Below are 22047 nucleotides of genomic sequence, written 5' to 3' on the forward strand. Positions count from 1 at the left end.
TAAAATTAAATGGTTTTATTTTTTATGTATTGAATTCTGGCACGTATAATAAACTGTTAAATAAATAGGGGTTCATATGTATTGTATGAGAAAAAGTAATAGTAAAATTTCTAGTTTTTATTTCTAAGTTATGGTATCCCTGGAAACAGAGCCCTTATAATATACGTGCGTAGGCCGTTACCGCCGCGCCTCGCTGCCGCCTGGTGACGCATCGGCACTTGACTCTGCATAACGTTCTGAAGATATATCCCAGCATTCATTTTACAGAATATCTTATTTTTCTTTGAATTCATAGATCAAAATCCGTGGGACTTAACCGGATTCGAACCTGCAATCTTTAGTTAAGATACACGTGTTCTTCAGTTTGGGATATCTAGGCTCTAAATAATTACAATTATTTCCTTAATATAGAATAATTAGCATAACACAACTTTACATGACTAAAAAAGAAATATTGTACAACATTACTATTTGAATAACATAAAGTCAAAGTCAAACTCAAAAAGAAATGTAATTGACGCTTTTGTCATATATTTATACAAAGTGTTTAGAAATAATAACATAAGATCATATCTCCGGACATTAGCGCCTTGTGTATACTTTTTAAGACGTGTTAACTATTATAGGTAGGTATGCAATGTTTGAATGGCCCCGTCCCCATCCCATCAGTGCTATCCTAAGCTACCAAACCACGTCACTAGTTCACTATAGCATGTCGCGCGCGCCGGTATTGTTCGGCCCATTGCATTATAAGGCCGTTAACTACTTCGCTAGAATGACTAATTCAGTCAGTAATTTTCCTTGAATTTTGTTACACGATAAAATTGAAAATTGCAACTAGGTACCTACGCTGTACCTACATTTTACTTGAAATTTTAAACATTTCCAATTTCAACAGTTTGTTTTGTCACGTGCGTAAACAGTTTTGTGTGTGTCAAGGTTGGATGATACTAGTTTCAATACAACGACGCTCATGAATTGTTCAGGTGTCTGAAAATCTACTTGGTATGTATAAACTATTAGAATAAACGGAAAATACATTGAATTATATCAACATTTAAACGTGATTCTTAAAAAATGTTAAATTATGCAATAAATATAATTAAATGTCTTAAATCTTAATATTTCAATGTAACTTGCGATGTTTTGCTTCTGTTATCATTAGAGTAAATAAAAACAACAACATACAATACCATTTATTGTACACCGATACATTTTACAACAATTATCGCTCTAACAGCGATTTCTTTTAGGCAACGGAGCATAGTATTACGAGTTAATCGACATACTTAGTTTTATAACTATTCATGTTATATTGACGCCTACGCTTGTAATTACGAAAGAGTTTTCATAATACTATACTTTACAAATATAAATAAACGTAACTTTAATTGAGTTTGATAAATAAAGGTACTTGATTATGAATACCGCAAGACAAATATATTTTATGAAACATTTTCCTTACTTTGCATAAGAAATATATTTTTCATTTAAACCTCGTAACGACGGCCTTGGGCGTGTGACAATACAATGATATCATTCGAGTATTTCGAGTCAGTAACTAGGTACATACTATAAATTCTATCAATGTCTAACAATAACGGACTAATTGAGAGGAGACATTACGTAATACAAAAACCCATAATAGCTCTCCAGACTTAGTTTGCCTCACATAAATTATACTTATAAGGTAAATGTTATTTTAAATGATTAGTTACTTGTTTATTTTTAAGTTTGTATTAGAAAATATTATTTGACATTTAAATTTTTTTTTTAATTTGCAGTCAATAGTCTCTACTTCAAACCGATTAAGGTTTTTCTTCAATTTATTATGGTAAATATTGAGACAGAAACATATTATTTTGATGCGAAACATCTACTGACGAATGCCGAATTAATCCTTTTCCCATTAAACAAAAAACTTGTGACTTAGATATATATATATATACATTGAAGATATTTCTGATTCTGATCCTGTTGATGACTTTTCTACAACTGATTAGAGATTTCCAAATCTCTTGTAAAGTAATCGGTTAATCGGTCATTATTTTAACGGAGTTTACCTTGAAGCGTTAGTGCATATAATTTTCTCTTCAAATACGATGACGTAATGGTTATCTTAAAAAGGTATACAATCTGTATGCATACTATAAAATCTGAAACTGTTATGAAAGTTAAACTTGTAACAGCTCTTTTTAAGCGATTTCAAAAAAAGGAGGTTATCAATTCGACATGTATGTTTGTAACATTGCTAGAATTGAATAATATTTGATTATGATGATCCATTTAGGCTTCCAAGCATATGTGCTTAAATTCGTAAGTGTATGTTTGTATGTTTTTCCACAAATTTCTCGAAAACTAAAAGTCGTATCGAAATTATCATTTTTAATTTAAGTTAGGTGCGTTTCAACTTCGGGAACAGTGTAAGTTTCATTAAAATCGGTCCAGTAGTTTCAGAGACCTCAAAATATATTGTCAGCATGTGTACTGAATTAGGTATATCTTAAGCAAATCAGTTTTTAAATTTTGTTTTCCTTTCTAAGAGTTCTAAAAAATATTATTTTTAGTTCACTATCTGTTTTTAATTTTGAAGTTGGTTAAATTTTTTTATATTTTTTTTAAGGAAATTCTTTCGAGATCTTTCCAACACACCGCACCAATACCGATTCGTATAAACACATGCACATGTGTCAGAATTTAATTCGATACATGAAGACTTTATGAGGCATTCATTCACCAATAATGGATGAATTATAAATACACACTAGGCACTTGTAAAATTCAGTAGTGATTGATTGAATGAGATTCGCGTGTTCTAACCACTCAACTTAAATCTATCAAAATGTATACACATTCATATAATTAGTCATATTACACTTTAATACAATTACTATCATGCTAAATGATGACTCTGCTAACATAATGACAAGAAGTTTGTAATGCCTATTACATCTTTTTCAAATATTTTTCGTGTACCTAACTGTTTTGGCCGCCTTAGTTTTGCGCCTCAATGAGCATCAAAACTGTACAAGATGTCCGCATAAAATCAACGTATATTAATGTGGATGTTCCTTATATGAACTGGAGCACTAGAAGTTTTTAATCAAACAAATATACAATACACTACCTGTTTATAAATGTCGTTGAATGATTTAATACCACACTTTGAAATAGAACATCTTTTTTTTCCATTTTATTCCTATTTTTATTTTTAATATGTAATTGTAAAGGTAAAAATCTACTGATATATTCAGTAAATTCTGAGTTTACACCTGTGATAAACGAGGAATTTACCAAAATCACAGAAAGTTTTATCATTTTGTTTATGGCTTAAGATAATTACTCTTACATTATTCTTGACATGAACGCATAATGACAACACAAAGTTACCAATTTTCTTTTGTGTGGATTGCGGGATTGTGATGTTCACCTGACCGATTTCAGTCGCGGCCACTACTCTCAACGGAAACTAGTCTAACTAACTACGCAGCTACTGCAGAATATATTGTTGGTTATAATTGTGCGCGAAAACACAGGATTATCTATTCTCTTTTCCCTCACACTCATTATGTAATGGCAAGTCGAAACAACAAGCGAGGCTCAGGACCAATAATTTAACGTGCGTTCCGAATACTTTAGGGCGTGAGAAACTAAATTCCAAAATCGCGTAATACCGCGAATCGTTGGACAGAAAAAAATTAAATACCATTGATACCTACCCGGAATGTGAACCCATGATGACCATGTGACCCTTATAAGCTAGTCTTTATACCAACGAAGAAGTTACATAATTGTTATGTTTAATCTACTCAGTCAAATTTTAAAATGTCTGACTGACAACCTAAGCCAGTGACTCTAACAGGATGTAATTTTTCACAGGAATTTCTCAAGGAACGTAGGTGATAACAATAATTTGTTAAAATATATGTATACGGAAGATCGACATTTCTGGTAGGTTTCTGAATAATGTTTAACGATTTGGGATCCGATCAGGTAGTTCTGCATAGAAATAATTATTCATTTAATAGTTTCCACTAATAACTATTTAAATCAGTCTTATTTTATGGGCCATGTTATCGCTGCAGAACTGTCTCGCACGTGCATATTGCAGGTATGAGTAAACGTTTCTCGATAAGATAAGATAAGTTAACTTTTATATGATTTTGTATGATGTGGTGAGGATAATTTAAAATAGGGGGATATTTATATGATATATATATGTATTCGATTATTATAAATCCCTCTTTGGTGATTCATTTTCGAAAAACGCTGTATCAGCTGTTATTCACTGCTAAACGAAAACTTAAAAACCGATTTTAATAAATCAAATGTCAATATCAACTCTAGCACCGTTTCGCAATCGACCTTCACCAAGAAGAAACAGCAAGAAACTCGCATATTTGTTCTTTCAAATAACCATATTAACAATTATGTTAGTATTCACAATCGTTTGATAAGTCCTGTGTTGGAAACCGATTTATCTAGATTTATTGATTAAATTTGTCTTAATAAAATATTAAAACAATTCTGGGTTCATAATTCATTCTATAATAAAAAAAACACTGGTGTGTTTTTGTCCGGGATTGACCCAACCTTCAGATTTATCTCCTCAATATTAAAAATAATAATATTGGCGTGTCTGATAAATAAATTTCAATAATCAAACTAAAAGTACTGAGTCAAACTACTGACTAAAAATATGTACAATGTAGTTATTTTCTATTAAATTGTATTAATGATAAAATTTAGGAACATATATTTGTGATATATTTATAAATTAGATAGATTTACTTCTTATTCTGAAGCGTGGCATTATTTATTGACACGGTACTGAACTAATGTACACGTAAGTACCAGGTATTAATTAGTTAGTAATTAAATCGCTCTCTGAATTATTTCTCGTCATTATCGAATGGTTTGTTTTTGTCCTTTCCAAATGTTCAATTTGTGTACTTTGTGCGTCCCAACTTCTTAAAGAACATAAAACATAACGAGTTACGACTTAACTGAGGCAATTTCTAACGGTTTGTTTCTTCATCTATTGCTGTTGGTAAATAATAAACAAGAATTTAGGTAGTTTGGTATTCCGTTGTCGGATCGAACCGACACATTTGTTCCGCCCTTTTGTTATGCAGTTGTCATTTATAACTGCTATACAACTACTAAATTTTCAACCGGTTTGTGTGGCCTTTTTTATAAGCACAGACGCAGGTATTATGAAACAATTTGTAAGAATATACCAAAGTGTTATATCTATTACGTCTTGTATTTTAGATTTATTATAATTATATTTTTCTTTTTTATGATATCGGTAGACGGACGAGCAAATGGGCCACCTGATGGTAAGTGGTCACCACCGCCCATAGATAATGGCGTTATAAGAAATATTAACCATTCCTTACATCACCAATGCGCCACCAACCTTGAGAAATAAGATGTTACGTCCCTTGTGTCTGTAGTTACACTGAGTACTGCTGTTTGGTGGTAGAATATCTGACGAGTGGGTGGTACCTACTCAGACGGGCTTGCACAAAGCCCTACCACCAAGTAATATGTGGACGGTGTTTATGTGTGTGGACGGTGGTATTTGTATTTACATTTTAGAACCGTGTGAAAAGTCTTGCACTTCTATGTTAATTTCATACTGTCCAAAGTACACTTTATATAGACGTTTTATTTGAAAAAGTCATGAAAGCATATATTTGATTACGATACTTTTTTTTCTATCTCTGTTGTTTAAAAAAATACTAAGCGACCTTCAATTGTGCATTAGTTATAAATGATTATATAGTACAATTTTTATTGCCGTGATTAAGCCAAGTTTATAGTCGCAATACAATATCTCAGATTAAACAATGAGCTCTGATCTTACCTAGGTATATGTATATATATTTTTGTTCATTTTTTATATAAAATAATTAGTATGCGTACATCTAATAACTCAGTTGGTAATGATAATAATCAAGTGAATGTCAAATATCAAAATAAAAAAAAATATTTATTGGCAATATCAATGTATGTACGTACGCTCAATGATATTCTAATAAACTTTAATAACCTTAAACTACTTACTTTACTAGAACATCATTGGGTACGCTTATATTTTCTCAGTAGTTCATTTATCTATTCGTACAAATATCGATCTAGCGTGCCCGAAGTTTGTATTACTCACCAACTTGACGCGCTACGATTGAACTTGTGCTCGTATAATTATGTCCTTATATATTGTAAAACTCTTCTAGAGTAGCAAATCAGGTCGTGGAAGTATTACCTACCATCGTTTAGTAATATTTTTGCTCAAATGACTGTATTAAATTGTAAATTCGTTTATTTTAATGTTCAAGTGTAACTGGGGATACGCCATCTTAGGTGTAAAAAGATGACTTGGTCGGTTTTCAAAAACAAAATCAAAATAATCTATTTTTAAGTAAGCACTTTTAGAGACTATTTAAGATGGGGTAAATGTTTTTTTTTTCAATTATTTTTTCCGTTATATTATACAATTCTGGGTACAATAAAGTCACTTGTAAACGTCGAACAGTTAGGCGCATGTTTATTATTAATATACACTAGGTCAGACATGCACCTGATTGCAATGGTTGATTACACCCAGTAATTATGTTTCAAATTAATAGGTTGAATATTACATATTTTAAACAGTTTTATGTAATCATTTTCATATTGTTTGTTTCTTTAGTTTTTTGCTCACAAGGAATTCAATAATCTACTTTTACTTGGTGGTAGGGCTTTGTGCAAGCCCGTCTGGGTAGGTACCACCCACTCATCAGATATTCTACCACCAAACAGTAGTACTCAGTATTGTTGTATTCCAGTTTGAAAGGTGAGTGAGCCAGTGTAACTACAGGCACAAGGGACGTAACATCTTAATTCCCAAGGTTGGTAGCGCATTGATCATGTAAGGAATGGTTAATATTTCTTACAACGCCATTGTCTATCGGCGGTGGTGACCACTTACCATTTGCTCGTCCGCCTACCGATATCATAAAAAAAAGAGTTAATTTAATCTTACATAGCAAACGAGGACATAAATGAAGTTATAAATATGTATATGTCACGACGTCAAGACGATCGCGGTTATTCGAGATACTGTAAAACTAACATATACATATGTATAACAATTTGCCCATACCCGAAACGCTTCACCTCTATCAGCTAGTCCGAAAATTAGATTTATTTAGGTTTGCTTTCAACACTAGCGTGTATATTTTGTAATAACGAGACTACACTATTGCAATAAAAGAGTCCTGTAATAATAATCGTAAGAAATAAATCAATGGTGGAACTAGAAAATGTTTTAAACTATGTTCGTTTCAAACTAGGATATTATTTTTAAGTGTTTTCAGATTTAGTCCAATAAAATCGTGCTCAAAAATTTGAATATACAAATATGTTTTGCATCAAGATAAACAAATAAAACGGTTGCAAGTGTGTTTCCTACGTGAAACATAGGAACGATATTTACTGGTGAAGTTTTACCATGATTTTTTTTAAAAAATGTAGCACAATCAATATTATCAAAAGCCTTATTAAAATAGGTTAAAACGTCATCCATATTTTTGATAAATGTACAACATACTTATAGTAACGACTTTCTTAAACAGTTTTCCGAGTAAGCACAGTTTGCTTATGCTCATGTAACATGTTGCAACGCTTATAAATATTAAAGATCTTATAGAATAATTTCATAATTATTTTTTATTACTTGAATATCAACAACAGGGACGGTCAGGGACAAATAAAAACGAAGTGAAAATATACAGTTAACGCTAAATAAATCGTATTGCCTGTTTTTCTTCTGTTATTCGTTTTATCATTATTGTTGCTATTGTTATATTTCAATTGATCGTTGCAAAAGAAAAAATATGTATTAAAATCAAATCAAAATACTCTTTATTGTACAGCAATAAACACATACTTTAGTCACGTTCAAGGAATATGCACAAAAGGCGGCCTTAACGCTAAAACAGCAATCTCTGCCAGGCAACCTTAGTACCTTGTCTAAAGAGTTGAATTTATTTAAAAATTTAGATAATAGATCTTAGTGATAAATTCGAATTTCTTAATTCAAATGATTTAATTTGAATTTGAATTGGTTTTTCTGGAATATGTTTCGCAAAAGGAAAAACTATAATAGTTACATGAATTATTGTATTTAAAAAAAATATATAATGTGTATAAAATATATGTATTTTACTAACATCCTAAAAAGGAGTATATATCTTAGGATTGAAAATTAATATTCATTTGGTCGAAAAAAAATATTATTATTTAGCCAATTTTCTTTTCCTAATCATTCAAGTATAATTTAAAATTCGCAATGATAAATTTTTGATGTTTTGAAAAATTTCTGAATTGTAAATTATATTAGGAATTAAAAAAAAGAAACACAATACTTAACTACTATTAAAATAATATAATAAAAAAAATTAAATTAAATTTTTTGCTTTATTTTTTCCATTTTAATAATTAAAGTTAAATAAAAACATCAAAGAAAAATCTAAAAGCTATGTGACAATGATGCAAGGAGCATTTCTTTGCAATTAAGATTTTAAGTGCAGCAACAAGACAAGGTATATTTGTATTATTACTTCAAACTAAAAGTGTTTCAACTGCAAACGACACAACGACATAAAACAGAAATAAGAGACACATATTTGTGCTGTATACGCGTTTCAGCAATTTTCGCTACGATTCTCGCCCTTTGCACTGTGTCCGCAATATGGGATGAGACCATTAACACCAGTTGACGTATGTGGCGTCCCATAATGCAATTATTGTAATAATAAAAGGTTAATTAGATTCCCAATTGTGTTCAATTTCCATTATATTTCGCTTAAAATTTAAATCATTGGTAATGTATATGAATATTTAAATCATATTTTTAAATCATTTTATCAATAGAACAAATACTTTTAAACTCCGTAAATACATGCTTATTATGGCGCCACCAGATATACAAAACAGTGAATATAATTTTCTTTGTTAAAATGTTTTAAAGGGATATTATACTAATATAAGGCCTCAGATAATGAGGTGATGGAATCAAATCCATTAATGCTGTTGGTTTTTCTAAAAAAAATAGTAGCAACCCAGAATTTAAAGATAGACCTTGCAATCCTTTGTTCTAGACACCACGTAACGTACAGTTGGTCCTATACCTGAAATGTCCTTTCAATTCTCAGTAGTCTTTAATTTTTTTTTTTTACAATAAGTTTGTTAGATCTAAAATTATAAAAGAAGTGAACCAAACAACATTCAACTTAAAATACATTAAAAAATAAATTTGGAACAAATATTTTAATTCTTAATATGAATAGATTGGAATTATAAGAAGAGTATGATCTTAAATAATAAAATAAATGTTCCAAAACGTTTTCTTATCACTAGTAACTTAAAATACGACTGTTCTATTTTTAATTTATTTCAATATAACAATATCTAGTTTAATGAATAATATTGTGTGTATTACAATATGAGAATACATCAGTAAAGGCAGGTTGGAGGTACATTAATTTCCCTTATTGAGAGCTAGGATGTGAAAAATAAATATATAATTTATATAATATTAATAATTATTTCATAATCTATAACAATTGACATACCTAATAAATAAAGTCGCTGTCTGCCTCTCTCTATCCGCTTACGTCTTTTAAACCACTCTACGGATCTTTATACGGTATCCACTATTAGAAAGTTAAAAGTCTCTGTCTCTCTAAATGTTCTCCAATTCATTATTAACCCATATAAACATCAGATAAACATGTTACTTTGGGCATTTAATATTGATTTAATTTATTTTTTATACTAAATTATTCGAATGCATACTTTATACCATACCAACAATTTTAACTACAACTAACTTTCGTTCGCTGCGCTTTCGCGGTCAACAATAAAATGTATTGTTATTAAATTGAATAAACACATTATTAAAATAAATCAACTAATAGTTTAATACGAATATTAAGAGAAATAACATGCAAAGCATGTAAAGATAACTTATTATAAAAGTTATGAGTTAAAGTATTCATTCAAGAAATTATTCAGAGTTCTAGTGAGTTTGGAAGGAGGAAAGTGTTTAAACTTTCCTGCTTCAGATAGGTAATCAAATTTGCGCCTAAGCTGTTCCCGGTCATATGCATTTATGATTTCATAGGATTATGAAAAATAAGTAATTGAGAGTTCATGCTCGTGTACTATATTAAGTCCAGTGGCCAACTGTTGTCTATCTCCAGTGAGGCGGCTGATTTGACCGATATTGGTGAGGTCATCAGAATTAATTACTTTAACAAGTTACATACACTGCTCTACCAAATGCGCGACTATTAGTGGTATGTAGATGTAAATAAAAAATTTATTTAAAAAAAAATTAAGTGCACATCTATTTAGTTGTCAAATCTTCAATACAAAATTTTGATAAATCACGTGGATCCTCACAAGATACACATTGCCGATTTCGTTTATAGGAACTAAAATGTATTGAAATATTACAAGTGCTTAATATGAAAAACGGCACCATTAGTAATTTTGTTCTATTCCTTCCCGGAACGTAACACATTTAAAACAGTCGCTATCGTATCGTGTCACGCACGTATTGTCGTGATCGCGATTGCTTATTTAATTATGTGTTTTGCGTTATTGACATTTACCTGGGCTCACAACAACTGGCCCGCGAAATAATGCCAATACAACTATGCCAAAATATGTTCACAACTGACCTATAACTGCTTTAATGAAGACGGTTATTATTGACCGCTCTGTGGTCAAATAGACTGAAATTTACGCTGTAAAATTTATATCTGTCATGTAGTTAAACAAAAAGTCTTGTTTTCGCAAATGTATCAATAATTCGAATAAATACGAAAGTGTGGATGGATGTTTGTTAATTAATCACACCAGAGCCGCTTAACGGATCTGAATAGAATTCGGTTATTTTCATCCCGGAAAATATTTATATATGTATATAACAACTGTCTCCTTCCACTCCCTTCACAAATGCGGGGGAAGCCCTGAAAACTCGCGTTTATAATCGTTCTATATCGAACTTATTTGGCAATTTAATTCAGTTCACTTCTGACTACTTGTACATTGCGTGGATATGTTGGTTTATCTACTTCATCAATATAAATTAAAATTATTGCTACTATGTATGTATTGTATGCAATCCTAAATTATTGATATGATTGTGAAGAATCTTTTGTAAGATATCCTGCGTAGCCCGAGAAGGTATTTTGCCCAAAAGATTTTATTTTTATGTTTGTCCTTCAATATATACGTTTTATGTAGGCCCTTATTCCACCCGAAGCCGGGACGGGTAGCTAGTTACTTATAAAAAATAAATGAATAGTTGTGTATTACTAGAAGTTTTTTTTTAACTATATTTACAAGTATGTAATTATAAAAATATTAAGCGAGCCAAGTTTAAGTGCATTTGTCGTAAAATATTCCAATAACACACTCAGTATTTTATAAGACACATTTAATTTCTTATTTTATATGGTACGTATAATATGTATTTTTACAATATCTCGTTGTGTATAACACTGTTATCGATCTGCTTTGGCCATTAGTCACTTATTGCAGCCTTCGTGACGGCGTCTATTAAAAACATTTTAACGACTTAAATATTCAGAAAAACATCATGTATTCGTTAAGTACAGAGTTTTAAAATCAATTAATGATCAGCCTTTACATGCAATATTTATGATATTACCCTTTACATTTAATTCAAAAAGTTATTTATAGTTAGGATAAAACAATTACAGTATTGCATTACTAGTTTCTGCTCTAGAATTTAGAAATAAGATCTATATGCAGAATAGCACATAGATTTTATCTTATATATTTTATATACACCATAATCTATCTCGTCCGCCAACCTATTATATAAAAAAAACATGATTTTTTGCCAAAGTTTTCTGGAAGTAATGGCTAGTAAGCGATATAACTATATAAAACATCTTACCGGTTGTAAGCCTTTTAGTTTAGTAAATTTATTTTAGTCCAAATACCTACATATTATAGTCACAATAATAATTTTAATTATTTTTAATCTTTTTTCACAGATACCGAAAATTGTGATCTGCTTAATGAAACGGCTGACAAGATTCGACACGAAGCATTCAAACTTTCTAAATCTATCTCTGTGTGTACAGCAGTGACATCGTTTAGATAGAAAAAATTGTCACCAGTATGGCACCGACAGTTCAACATTATAAAATGATCACCATGGATTTGATTAAAGAACTTCATTTTATGGACAACGACTACAAATTAGACGACGACAAAACGTTTGAAAATAATAATACATTACTAAGGAAAGATACTACTGATGACATAAATAGTGATGCAAACTTTGACATCGTTAAATATGAAGCGATGGAATTTAAATCACGAATAAAGTGGCCTGATTTATTAGCGCAAACATCATTACACTTAGTGACGATTTATGGAGCGTATCTTATTTTAACTAATACAGTGAAATTCCTTACAATAATATTTGGTAAGTATTTTGAAATATTGGCTGGAGTTAGTGTATGTAAATGAGCACTGCTGGGCTAAACTCTCCTTACTTCTTTTGAAGATTTGAAGCATATTCCATCACGCTTTTTCAATGAGAGTCGGTTATGGTGTTGGAATCATACAGGTTTCATCACGATGCTTTCCTTCACCACCGTACATTAAATAAATTATAAGAACGTGAAAATATTTGGTACTTGCCCGGGTTTGAAGCCGCAATCTTTTATTAATATTTATGCGTCCTAACTATCGTGGCATTATTTACATAAAAAATTATCGAAATATAGGTGTTTGCAAACTTTTGAGTAAAAGTATTGCTAATCTCTGACTTACAGGTTTACTTATTTGTAAAAGTTAAGGAATACTGTACTCATTCTATTTCGTTAAAGTTTTCAGTATTTAATTAAACAATTGAATAAATTCCTTTAATCAATTATTCAAAAATAAATACTGCGTTTATCCGCTCGAAATAATTCTCAAATAAAATGATTACCGTTTATTAGCAATTTTTCAAAAAGTGATCAATGTGATGAAAGTTTTAATATTCATATACCCGGTCTTTTTATGTTTTTATTTTAAGTAATACGATATGGACAACAATTGTCAAACAACCAGCATTGCGTACATTTTACCGTTCGCTCCAATTTAATATCTTGTAATATATCTAAGTGGTCTTAATTTTAAAATTTTTACTGTTATTTTCCCTTTTTTTTAACATAATACTTATTGTAACTTAACGTATAAATTCACGTAAGCCATCCAAAAGTTCTATATAGAAATTTTATTTTTTCTAATCTTACTCACTTTTAACTGGATAACGCCCAAGCTAACAATTTTGTCTCTATAAAGTTGCATTCACATAATAGTCCAAGAATACAGGGCCGCCATAAGTTACGTAATGTCTTAGTAATAAAATGTGTCAGGTTGAGTAATACCGCTACATACTTTGAACGAACCTATACCTGCTAGATCGGGTCGCCGGTCAGTTTACAGGTAGCTGGTGCTAAAAGTACACAAATAAAACAATCTCCTTTTTTAAATAGTCAGTAGTTCGTTTTTATGTATGTTTGATATTAAATATATAATCAAGTTTACCAGACACTTTCCGTTGGTAGTAATTTCCGTCAAAATAAACAAAAATTCCGTAATTTTACTTATACATATATAGTTTACCTATACTTTAAGTGCTCTTTTTTTTTAAGAAAGGCAATTTACTTCTACACACGTATATATATATACTAGCTGTTACCCGCGGCTTTGCTCGCGTAGAATATGTATATATAGAATATATATATACCCAATTTCTCTCCTTAGGCGTAAAATATCCAGAAACGCTTAAATGCGAATCAACTCATTTTTAATCGGTATCCCAAAAATAAAATTTCTAGCTTCTAATTTCAAAAATGACAGACTTCCAGACTATCCTGTTTACGGAATGTCAACCCAATTTCTCTCCTTAGGCGTAAAATATCCAGAAACGTTTAAATACGTATCAACTCATTTTTAATAACCCAAAAATAACCTTTTTAATGCTTCTAACTTTAAAAATGACGGATTTCTAGACTAACTATAAGAAATGTCAACCCCTATTAAGCCTCTTAGAGGTAGAATATCTAGAAACACTTAAATACGTATTTAATCATTTTTAATTAGTATCTCATAAATTAAGTTTCATATTTTTAATTTTAAAAAATGACAGAATTCCATAAAAGCTTTCATCCCTTATTTCACCCCCGTAGGGGTAGAATATGCAGAAACACTTAAATATGTATCTGCTCCTTTTTTAATCACTATCCCAAATAAAGTTTCATGTTTTTAACTTAAAAAATTATGGACTTCCATACAAACGTTCAACCCCTATTTCACCCCTTAAGGGGTAGAATTTCCAAAAATTCCTCCTTAGTGGGTGTCATGATATGTCAGTTTATAAGTGTACAGCCTAAAATATAAGTTTTATGCTTCTAGTTCTAAAAATTACAATTCTTTCAACAACTTACAACCTTTCACCCTCTTTTCAACCCTTAACAGCAACCCAAATAAAAAGTAGCCTATATCCTTTCTCAGGCTCTAGACTATTTGTGTACCAAATTTCATTTAAAACGGTCCAGTAGTTTTGGCGTGAAAGCGAGACAGACAGACAGAGTTACTTTCGCATTTATAATATTAGTATGGAAGTATGGATAGTTGGTTACAGATCTTGAAGTGACTACCACCGCCCATGGACAACACACACAATAACACTTCCACTTAACATCTGGTGGAGTGGAGTCATATGTCTACCCGGAAAATAAAAAACAAAAATCGATTCTGACACTACTTCCAACGTAATCGAAGAGTTTACTCGGAACAGTGTTCAAACTTTTAAACAAGCGACTTAACCCATGTAACACTGAGCTTCGACAGCAGTTTCTTCGAGCAAATTACATTGCTAGTCTCTGGAATATTGCCTATATGGAGTTTGCATGGTGCTTATACTTTCAGTCTTGAAAATAATGGATGGAAGTTACAAGACAAACAGTATCAATTCAACTAGTAGGAAGGGGACCAGTGAATCGCTTAAGTCTTAATAACTATTCTAGTACTATTTCTTGCTTTAACTCAATTTTTTGTTATTTTGTTAGCTACAAATGACATTTAGAAATACAGATATTTAGAAATAAGGGAATTTTTTGACAATTAGACCATTACGTTTAATAATTATTTCATTCATAGGTAAGAAAAAAAACTTTTAGTACAACACTGAGCTGTGAATAGTTAATATAATAAACTACTTTATATGGAATTTAGTAATTAAATTAATATCATTGAATTAAAATTGAAGAAGCAATATTATTTATTCATTGTATTGTAATAAACTTAAATACTAAAAATATGAATCGTAAAATGATTTCTCTTTCATAAAAGATCTATTTAAACGACTTCAGAAATAAGTTTCTCCCGGAGACGGTCTATTAAAAAGAAAATCGTCTTCTAGAAAGATTTCTAACGAAATGCAATTCTCATTTGCGTAATGAAATTGTACTTAGTATATTTACAACGCTGCTTGTATTAAGGCAATGTATTAAGTGCGTTTTTCCATTTACCAAATTATTCTATCTCACAAATGTACTGGGGACATTATTGTACTATAATTGTCATAAATATGCAGTAAATCTAGCATGTTATATAGTATAAATGTAATCCAATACAACTGCTCAATAATATTAATGAATACGTCTGTATATTTTCTATTCGCCGAATAAATAAAACTTCCTGAAAAATTTTCTTCTGTTTATTTACTTGATGGTTACTTGATAAAAGTCGGAATCAAACTGTGTCTGGCAATACAAAGTATCCTTTATGAAAATCGAAGCGAGGTTTTTCAGCCCGGTTTCCCTTGCTACTGGCGAAGAATTATCCCGGCTAAAGGAACCCGAACCCAGATTGGCTATTGGTCAATCAGAAAGAACCCAATCTCTCTTATTAAAAAAAAAATAATTATGTGCTACTTCTATGTATTATATAAACTAGTTTATCTTATGTTTAACAACTAATCAATCTTATTTATAACTAGGTATCATGAGCTTTTGTAATTTATATTAAATACTTAATATGATTACTTGGCTCAATCACTACTTTTGTATATTTTCAAATATTTGGATTATCAAGTAACATTTTTACTAACCAGCATAATTAACAATAGGTTTTTATTTTTATTAATAGTAGTTGAGCGGACTAGCTAATGGCCACCTGTCAGTAAGTGTTTACCACCGTCCATAGATATTAGCTCTGTATGAAATATTATGTTTTTATTTTAAAATTAAATAATCAATAACATGTAAAGGCCACGCTATATGCCGTCAAACATAGGTATATAAATAAAATAAGTAAACGACTTTAATCGTTAGTGTCGTTCAAATTAACCATTTTTGTATGTGTTATATTCTCGATGACAATTTGTGTTATTTTAATTCACGCAGCTTTTGGCACAATATATACATCGGGTTTTGGAATAACCGCAGGCGTTCACAGGCTTTGGTCTCACAGAGCGTACAAAGCACGGCTGCCGTTCAGGATTTTACTTGCCATACTTTTTACAATAACAGGACAAGTGAGTATATTTTGTTATCATACCTTTGATTAAAATTAAAAAAGAATTGTCAACATGAAAAAATATTTTTAACATATACTTTTTAAGAAAATACTGCTGACAGTACTTCCGTTTTCATATCAATTGGATTTAACTGGTCATATTTAATTGATATCAAAACGATTATATAATCGTCGGCGCCTTTTATCGCTTAGTCTAGTCGTAATTCTTAATTTCCATTTGAATTTGAGCTTATTTTGATTTTAAAGATACGGTGAGGTATCACTAAAATATACACCTGAAGAATAAAGATTTTTATGTTCGAACGAAAAAGCATAGATATTCAGAATTCCCTAAAACCCGAAATTGGAGAAGTATTTTAAGTTTTTTTTTTTATAACAATATAATACCACAGCGTTAGATAAATTTATATAAGAAGACATGGCACTTATTAAACAGGGTTTCGAATATTGGAGTCAATTGTACGAATTGACCTCTTATCATTGTAGAGCGTACTCGAATGATGTAAATGTGTTGAAGACCGACGAGCTCTATTTATTATACTATGTTACGCAATTCTTTATGCAAAACAACAAGAAAGAATTCTAATCTTCAAATAAAATCTTCAAATAAATTCAGTAAATATTAATTGCTTCCTACTAGTTAGAATTTGATTTGCGCCTCGTTTTCGTTTTACTTCAATAGGCTGTTGAATTATTCGTAGGCGTAATGTGTTCGATGTTTTAATAAAAGTTATACTTGTGTAACTTATTTCCATTCACAATATTTGATATTTTATCACAAACTACATCAACGTTGAAAACCTCATTGTTTAAAAATAATTTGAAGCAATAGAACTAAATAATCTTTTTGCTCTTAAATTTTTATCACGATAATATTTTATTTTTATACAAATATATTAAATAATATAAAACCAGGGGAGCTTTCGGATTTGCAATTTTTGATGAGGGCAAATCGCGTTGGAACTCCTCTTTATATGCCTAATAAATACAAACAAAAAAAAAAATATTTTTCTCAGCAAAGACAGGACACAGTGAGGTGTGCGCGAGGCATATTTATCGGTAACACCCAATCGAGCGCGGTCTAAATATATGAGGTCGTAGTGAAAATAAATGAAAATGATTACGCTATTTATAAAAAATATGAATAAAGCCAGAGGTTCTATTTTTTTTTATTTGTTCAGAAAGATATCTATACGTGGGCATTAGACCATAGAGTACATCACAAGTACTCTGAGACAGTGGCGGATCCGCACGATGTGCGAAGAGGATTCTGGTTTGCTCATGTCGGTTGGTTAGTCCTGACGCCTCATCCAGCGGTAGAAGACAGACGAGTTGCCTTGAGAAAAATTTCTACAGATCTCATGGATGACCCCGTAGTTAGATTACAAAGGCAGTATGTATTAACTTAATATATCTTATAATAATTAACCTAAAACTTGTGAATTTATTTCTAAGATATATATTATTTGACATGACATCAATTAGTCTACCTCGCCTTTTGTAAAGGCATATATTTTAATTATTTTCTTTTTTCTTCATTCACAGATTCTTCATACCTTTATTTATATTACTCAATGTCATGCTCCCCATTGTAATACCAATGTACTTTTGGGAAGAAACGCTTCTGAACAGTTTTGTTGTGAGCTTCGTTACGAGGTTCACGGTGACACTTAACATCGCTTTCTGCGTCAACAGCTTCGCACATCTATGCGGGAATAAGCCGTATGACAGGTTAAACTTTTAATTTGTATCATTATTAAATATTTTTATGTTAACCATATATATATATTGTAATTTTGGACATAGTATCCGCTGTTTTAATAATAATAATATAATATAATACGAAAATACAACCTAATGACATACTAGTGGTAGTGCCACACTGCATACTTTCGGGTTGCAACCGAATGGGCCGGCACGCCCGGGGAAGTACCACTCTCTCACTTAAAATCGGCGTAAAGTGGTAGCTATGCTACCGCGTTTCGTCCGGTATGCGAGAGTCCCGGAGGCCCGATCCCCCCCCCCCCCAAAACATAATGGTTGTGCAGAATTTGGTTTTATTACCTCAGGAGGGTACCATCAGCGACTGCGGTGGAGAATCCCTCTCTGGGCATCCATGCTCAGGACGTACACCACCTGAGCAGGGATGCCCAGGCTGCCCTCAGAATTCTGGGGGGGGACATTTTGCACTCGCCACTGTTCGGGGCAAGCGGAGCAGGCATCTTAAGGCAGCCCCTACCACCCTCACCGTGGACTTCTGCAACATAAGGGGATTCAACTCCAACTTGAACGCCGTTCACTTTCACCATGAGACGGCGAAGCCGGCCTTGCTCTTTCTTACCGAGACCCAGATATCCTCTCCTGCCGATACGACTTTTCTCTCTTACCCCGGGTACAAATTGGAACATTCCTTTCTACCAAGAGCTGGGGTGTGCGTTTACGTCAGAGATGATATCTGCTCTCGACGCCTCGGCAGCCTTGAAGGGCAGGACCTATCGATTATCTGGCTGCGTGTAGACTGCGACGACCATCCGCGTATCTACGCGTGCCTTTATAGGTCCCATAGCGGTAATGCCGAAACCGACCGACTGGTTGAGCACGTCCAAATGGCTACAGATTCCGTGCTGCAGCAGAACCCATCCGCAGAGATCATAATTCTTGGCGATTTTAATGCCCACCATGCCGAATGGCTTGGATCGCGCGATCATGCGGGTAGATCTGTTCTCGACTTCGCTTTAGCATATGATTTGACACTACAGAATTTATCAAGGGGAATTTTACGAGGAATATAAAATAATATAATATATAAAAAAAAAAATTAAATTTGTTATGAATAATTTCATAGTTCCCACAGTAATTTAGCTTAATATGTATATTTTTTTAGTTTCACGATCTGTAATTTTAAAAAGTTACGCAATACGCGTAATATTTACTACATTATAGCATTTATAACATTTATGGAATAAGACAATTTTAATTCATAACAATATAAGTCAGTTCTAGACAGTTAGACGGTTTAGTTTATATCTTGTTATTCCTTAATTACTTATTCCTTTAAAAAACAGAACTGAAGGACACTCAAATAAAGTTTTAATTGCCAATCAAAATATCTTAAAGTATCATCAGAAGCCTTTTGAAATCGTTAGTTTAATGTAGCTATCAACGTTAAGGTAGCAAGCCCTACCGTTCCCATCTCATAATTCTGTATCGTATAAATTAAATCCCTTGAGCTAAAAATATTTCGATTTTCTCAGATTTATCAAATCAGTCGAGAACTCGATGGTGAGCTTGGCAGCGCTCGGGGAGGGGTGGCATAATTACCACCATGTCTTCCCATGGGACTACAGGACGTCGGAGCTAGGAAGACTAAACTTGTCAACTAAGTTCATCGATTTTTTCGCTAAGATTGGTTGGGCATATGATTGTAAGAAATATTTTTGTAATTTCATTAAATAAAATCTATCTTTATCTGGTGAAGATAATTAAGTTATTCGATTATGAAATAATGATTTTGGAAGTCTTGATATGGATATGCGATCGGGGTGAATGACATATTACAAGTAGGTATGAATGTAAATGGGCAAAAGACGAGGAATATTACGACGTAACAAGAAGAGTAAATAAAATTAAATAATAGTAAATAAAATTAAAGACAAAGAAGAAAGGAAGAAAAATGCTGACCACTAATTAGAAAATATGTTATATATGTAATAATAAAAAAACTGATTCAAAACTAAATATTTCTGTAGACAGAACTAAATAAATTTCGTGGTGTTTTCTTCGAACACACACGACGTAGAATTAATTAATGTTGTAACAACTATTTTGAATACTTTTTGTTAATAATTTGAAACAACCTATCTCCTTGTGCATTCAATCAGTAAATTTTAAGGCCGTGTAGTGACAATGGTACAATATTATGAGGTATTCTAATTTCAAACTAGAATTAATCTTGAAGTTCGTCCTGATCAAATCATTCTTTATACGTTTCAGTAAAAGCTGCTACACCGTCTATGATCCTTAAGAAAGTGAATCGAAGTGGGGACGGCAGTTTCCATGGTATGGAAGAACCTGATCCGACTTCCAGTATAAATTGTAAAGCCACAGACTAACTCAGGGTATATAAAAATGGACGACGCTTTTGATGTTTCCACGACCACTGACTGTACCCCATATTTTTAAATTTAAACTTACTATTACTTAAACTTGAACTTTAGACTTATATGAATTTTACTGTCAATAAAAACAAATGTATTAAAATAAAACAAGCCTCAGTGTAATTAAATTTTGCAATGGAATTCTATTTTTTCAATTACGCCTTAATTGTACCTAGAATATACTTTAATATTTATATATACATATAAAATAATTTATAATATAACGTTCAATTGTGTAAATTAATTTAAAATAGTTCTTGTATATGATTTATAAAGGAATAAAAAACTGCATTAAATATATTGTAATCAACAGAAATCAATTGTTATAACGAATCTTAATCAAACGAATACATAATTTAAAAAATAATCGTAGGGAAAAAATGGTGAATTCACATATGTATGTTATCTCTCTGCATGTTGCTTGCGACTACAATTAAAAATTTTTCAACGAATATAATTTTAAAGACTTAATTATTATGACTTATAATTATTTTATAAGAAATTCAGTTTCAAGTTAGAGTCAAACTAGCATTCAATGTTATGTAGATTATACATAAATAAATCTACTCGTTTAAAAAAAAAAAGATAAGTATTTTCATATTAAAATAAACTGGGCAATGGCGGGTAATGATTAGGCAACTAAATGATATAGTATTTTGGTTGGAAATGTTTTATAAGGATCAAATTTCAAATAAGGGCCCTTCAATCCAGGTCTTAATTAAAGAAAAAAAAAAGAAAAAATAGACTTAATATACAATTAAGTCTATTTCATTCAGTACTTATTAACAAAATTGAATCCACTTTTCAATAGATTTTGAACAGTACAATATTTTTAATAAATGTAACGAAGCTTAAATTTAAATCGCTTATAAGTGAAATATCTTTATGTATTTATAAATAAAATAACATCGGGTTAGTAGCATCGTTTATAAATTAGGAACGGCTGATCCGATTTTAATGATCTTTGATCTGTCGAAGTCTTCGCCCCGCATAGCAGAATAACCATAAAACGCGTAAGTTAGAATTAGTTAGAAGTCTAGAACACCGCTATCTTTAGCAATTGACAGCTCACGACTAGACAAGCTAATTATAATTGTATCACAGTGACGAAAAATCGAAAAAAAAGCGGAAGTAGAAGTTAATTCAGCGATTAAGCCGAGACGATCGCGCAGATGTGTCACAATAGGTTTAATCTTTTTTGTTCGTCTCTGAAAGTATTATGCCGAAAATATATGCTTCGATAATGGTCATGATTGTATTT

The 22047-nt window shown here is 31.4% G+C and overlaps 1 protein-coding gene across 1 annotated transcript; it reads left to right on the forward strand.

Annotated features, from left to right (window-relative positions):
* The first annotated feature begins 682 nt into the window (after positions 1 to 682).
* LOC113403878 (acyl-CoA Delta-9 desaturase) lies at positions 683 to 20927 on the forward strand. Its single transcript, XM_026644505.2, has 8 exons — positions 683 to 1005; positions 12084 to 12520; positions 16497 to 16627; positions 17811 to 18022; positions 18175 to 18360; positions 19884 to 20053; positions 20623 to 20818; positions 20849 to 20927. The coding sequence occupies exons 2-7, from the start codon at positions 12211 to 12213 to the stop codon at positions 20739 to 20741; spliced, it is 1128 nt and encodes a 375-aa protein (XP_026500290.1). The 5' UTR covers positions 683 to 1005; positions 12084 to 12210; the 3' UTR covers positions 20742 to 20818; positions 20849 to 20927.
* Positions 20928 to 22047: the final 1120 nt, after the last annotated feature.

Source organism: Vanessa tameamea, chromosome 10, assembly GCF_037043105.1.
Source record: "Vanessa tameamea isolate UH-Manoa-2023 chromosome 10, ilVanTame1 primary haplotype, whole genome shotgun sequence".
NCBI lineage: Eukaryota > Metazoa > Arthropoda > Insecta > Lepidoptera > Nymphalidae > Vanessa > Vanessa tameamea.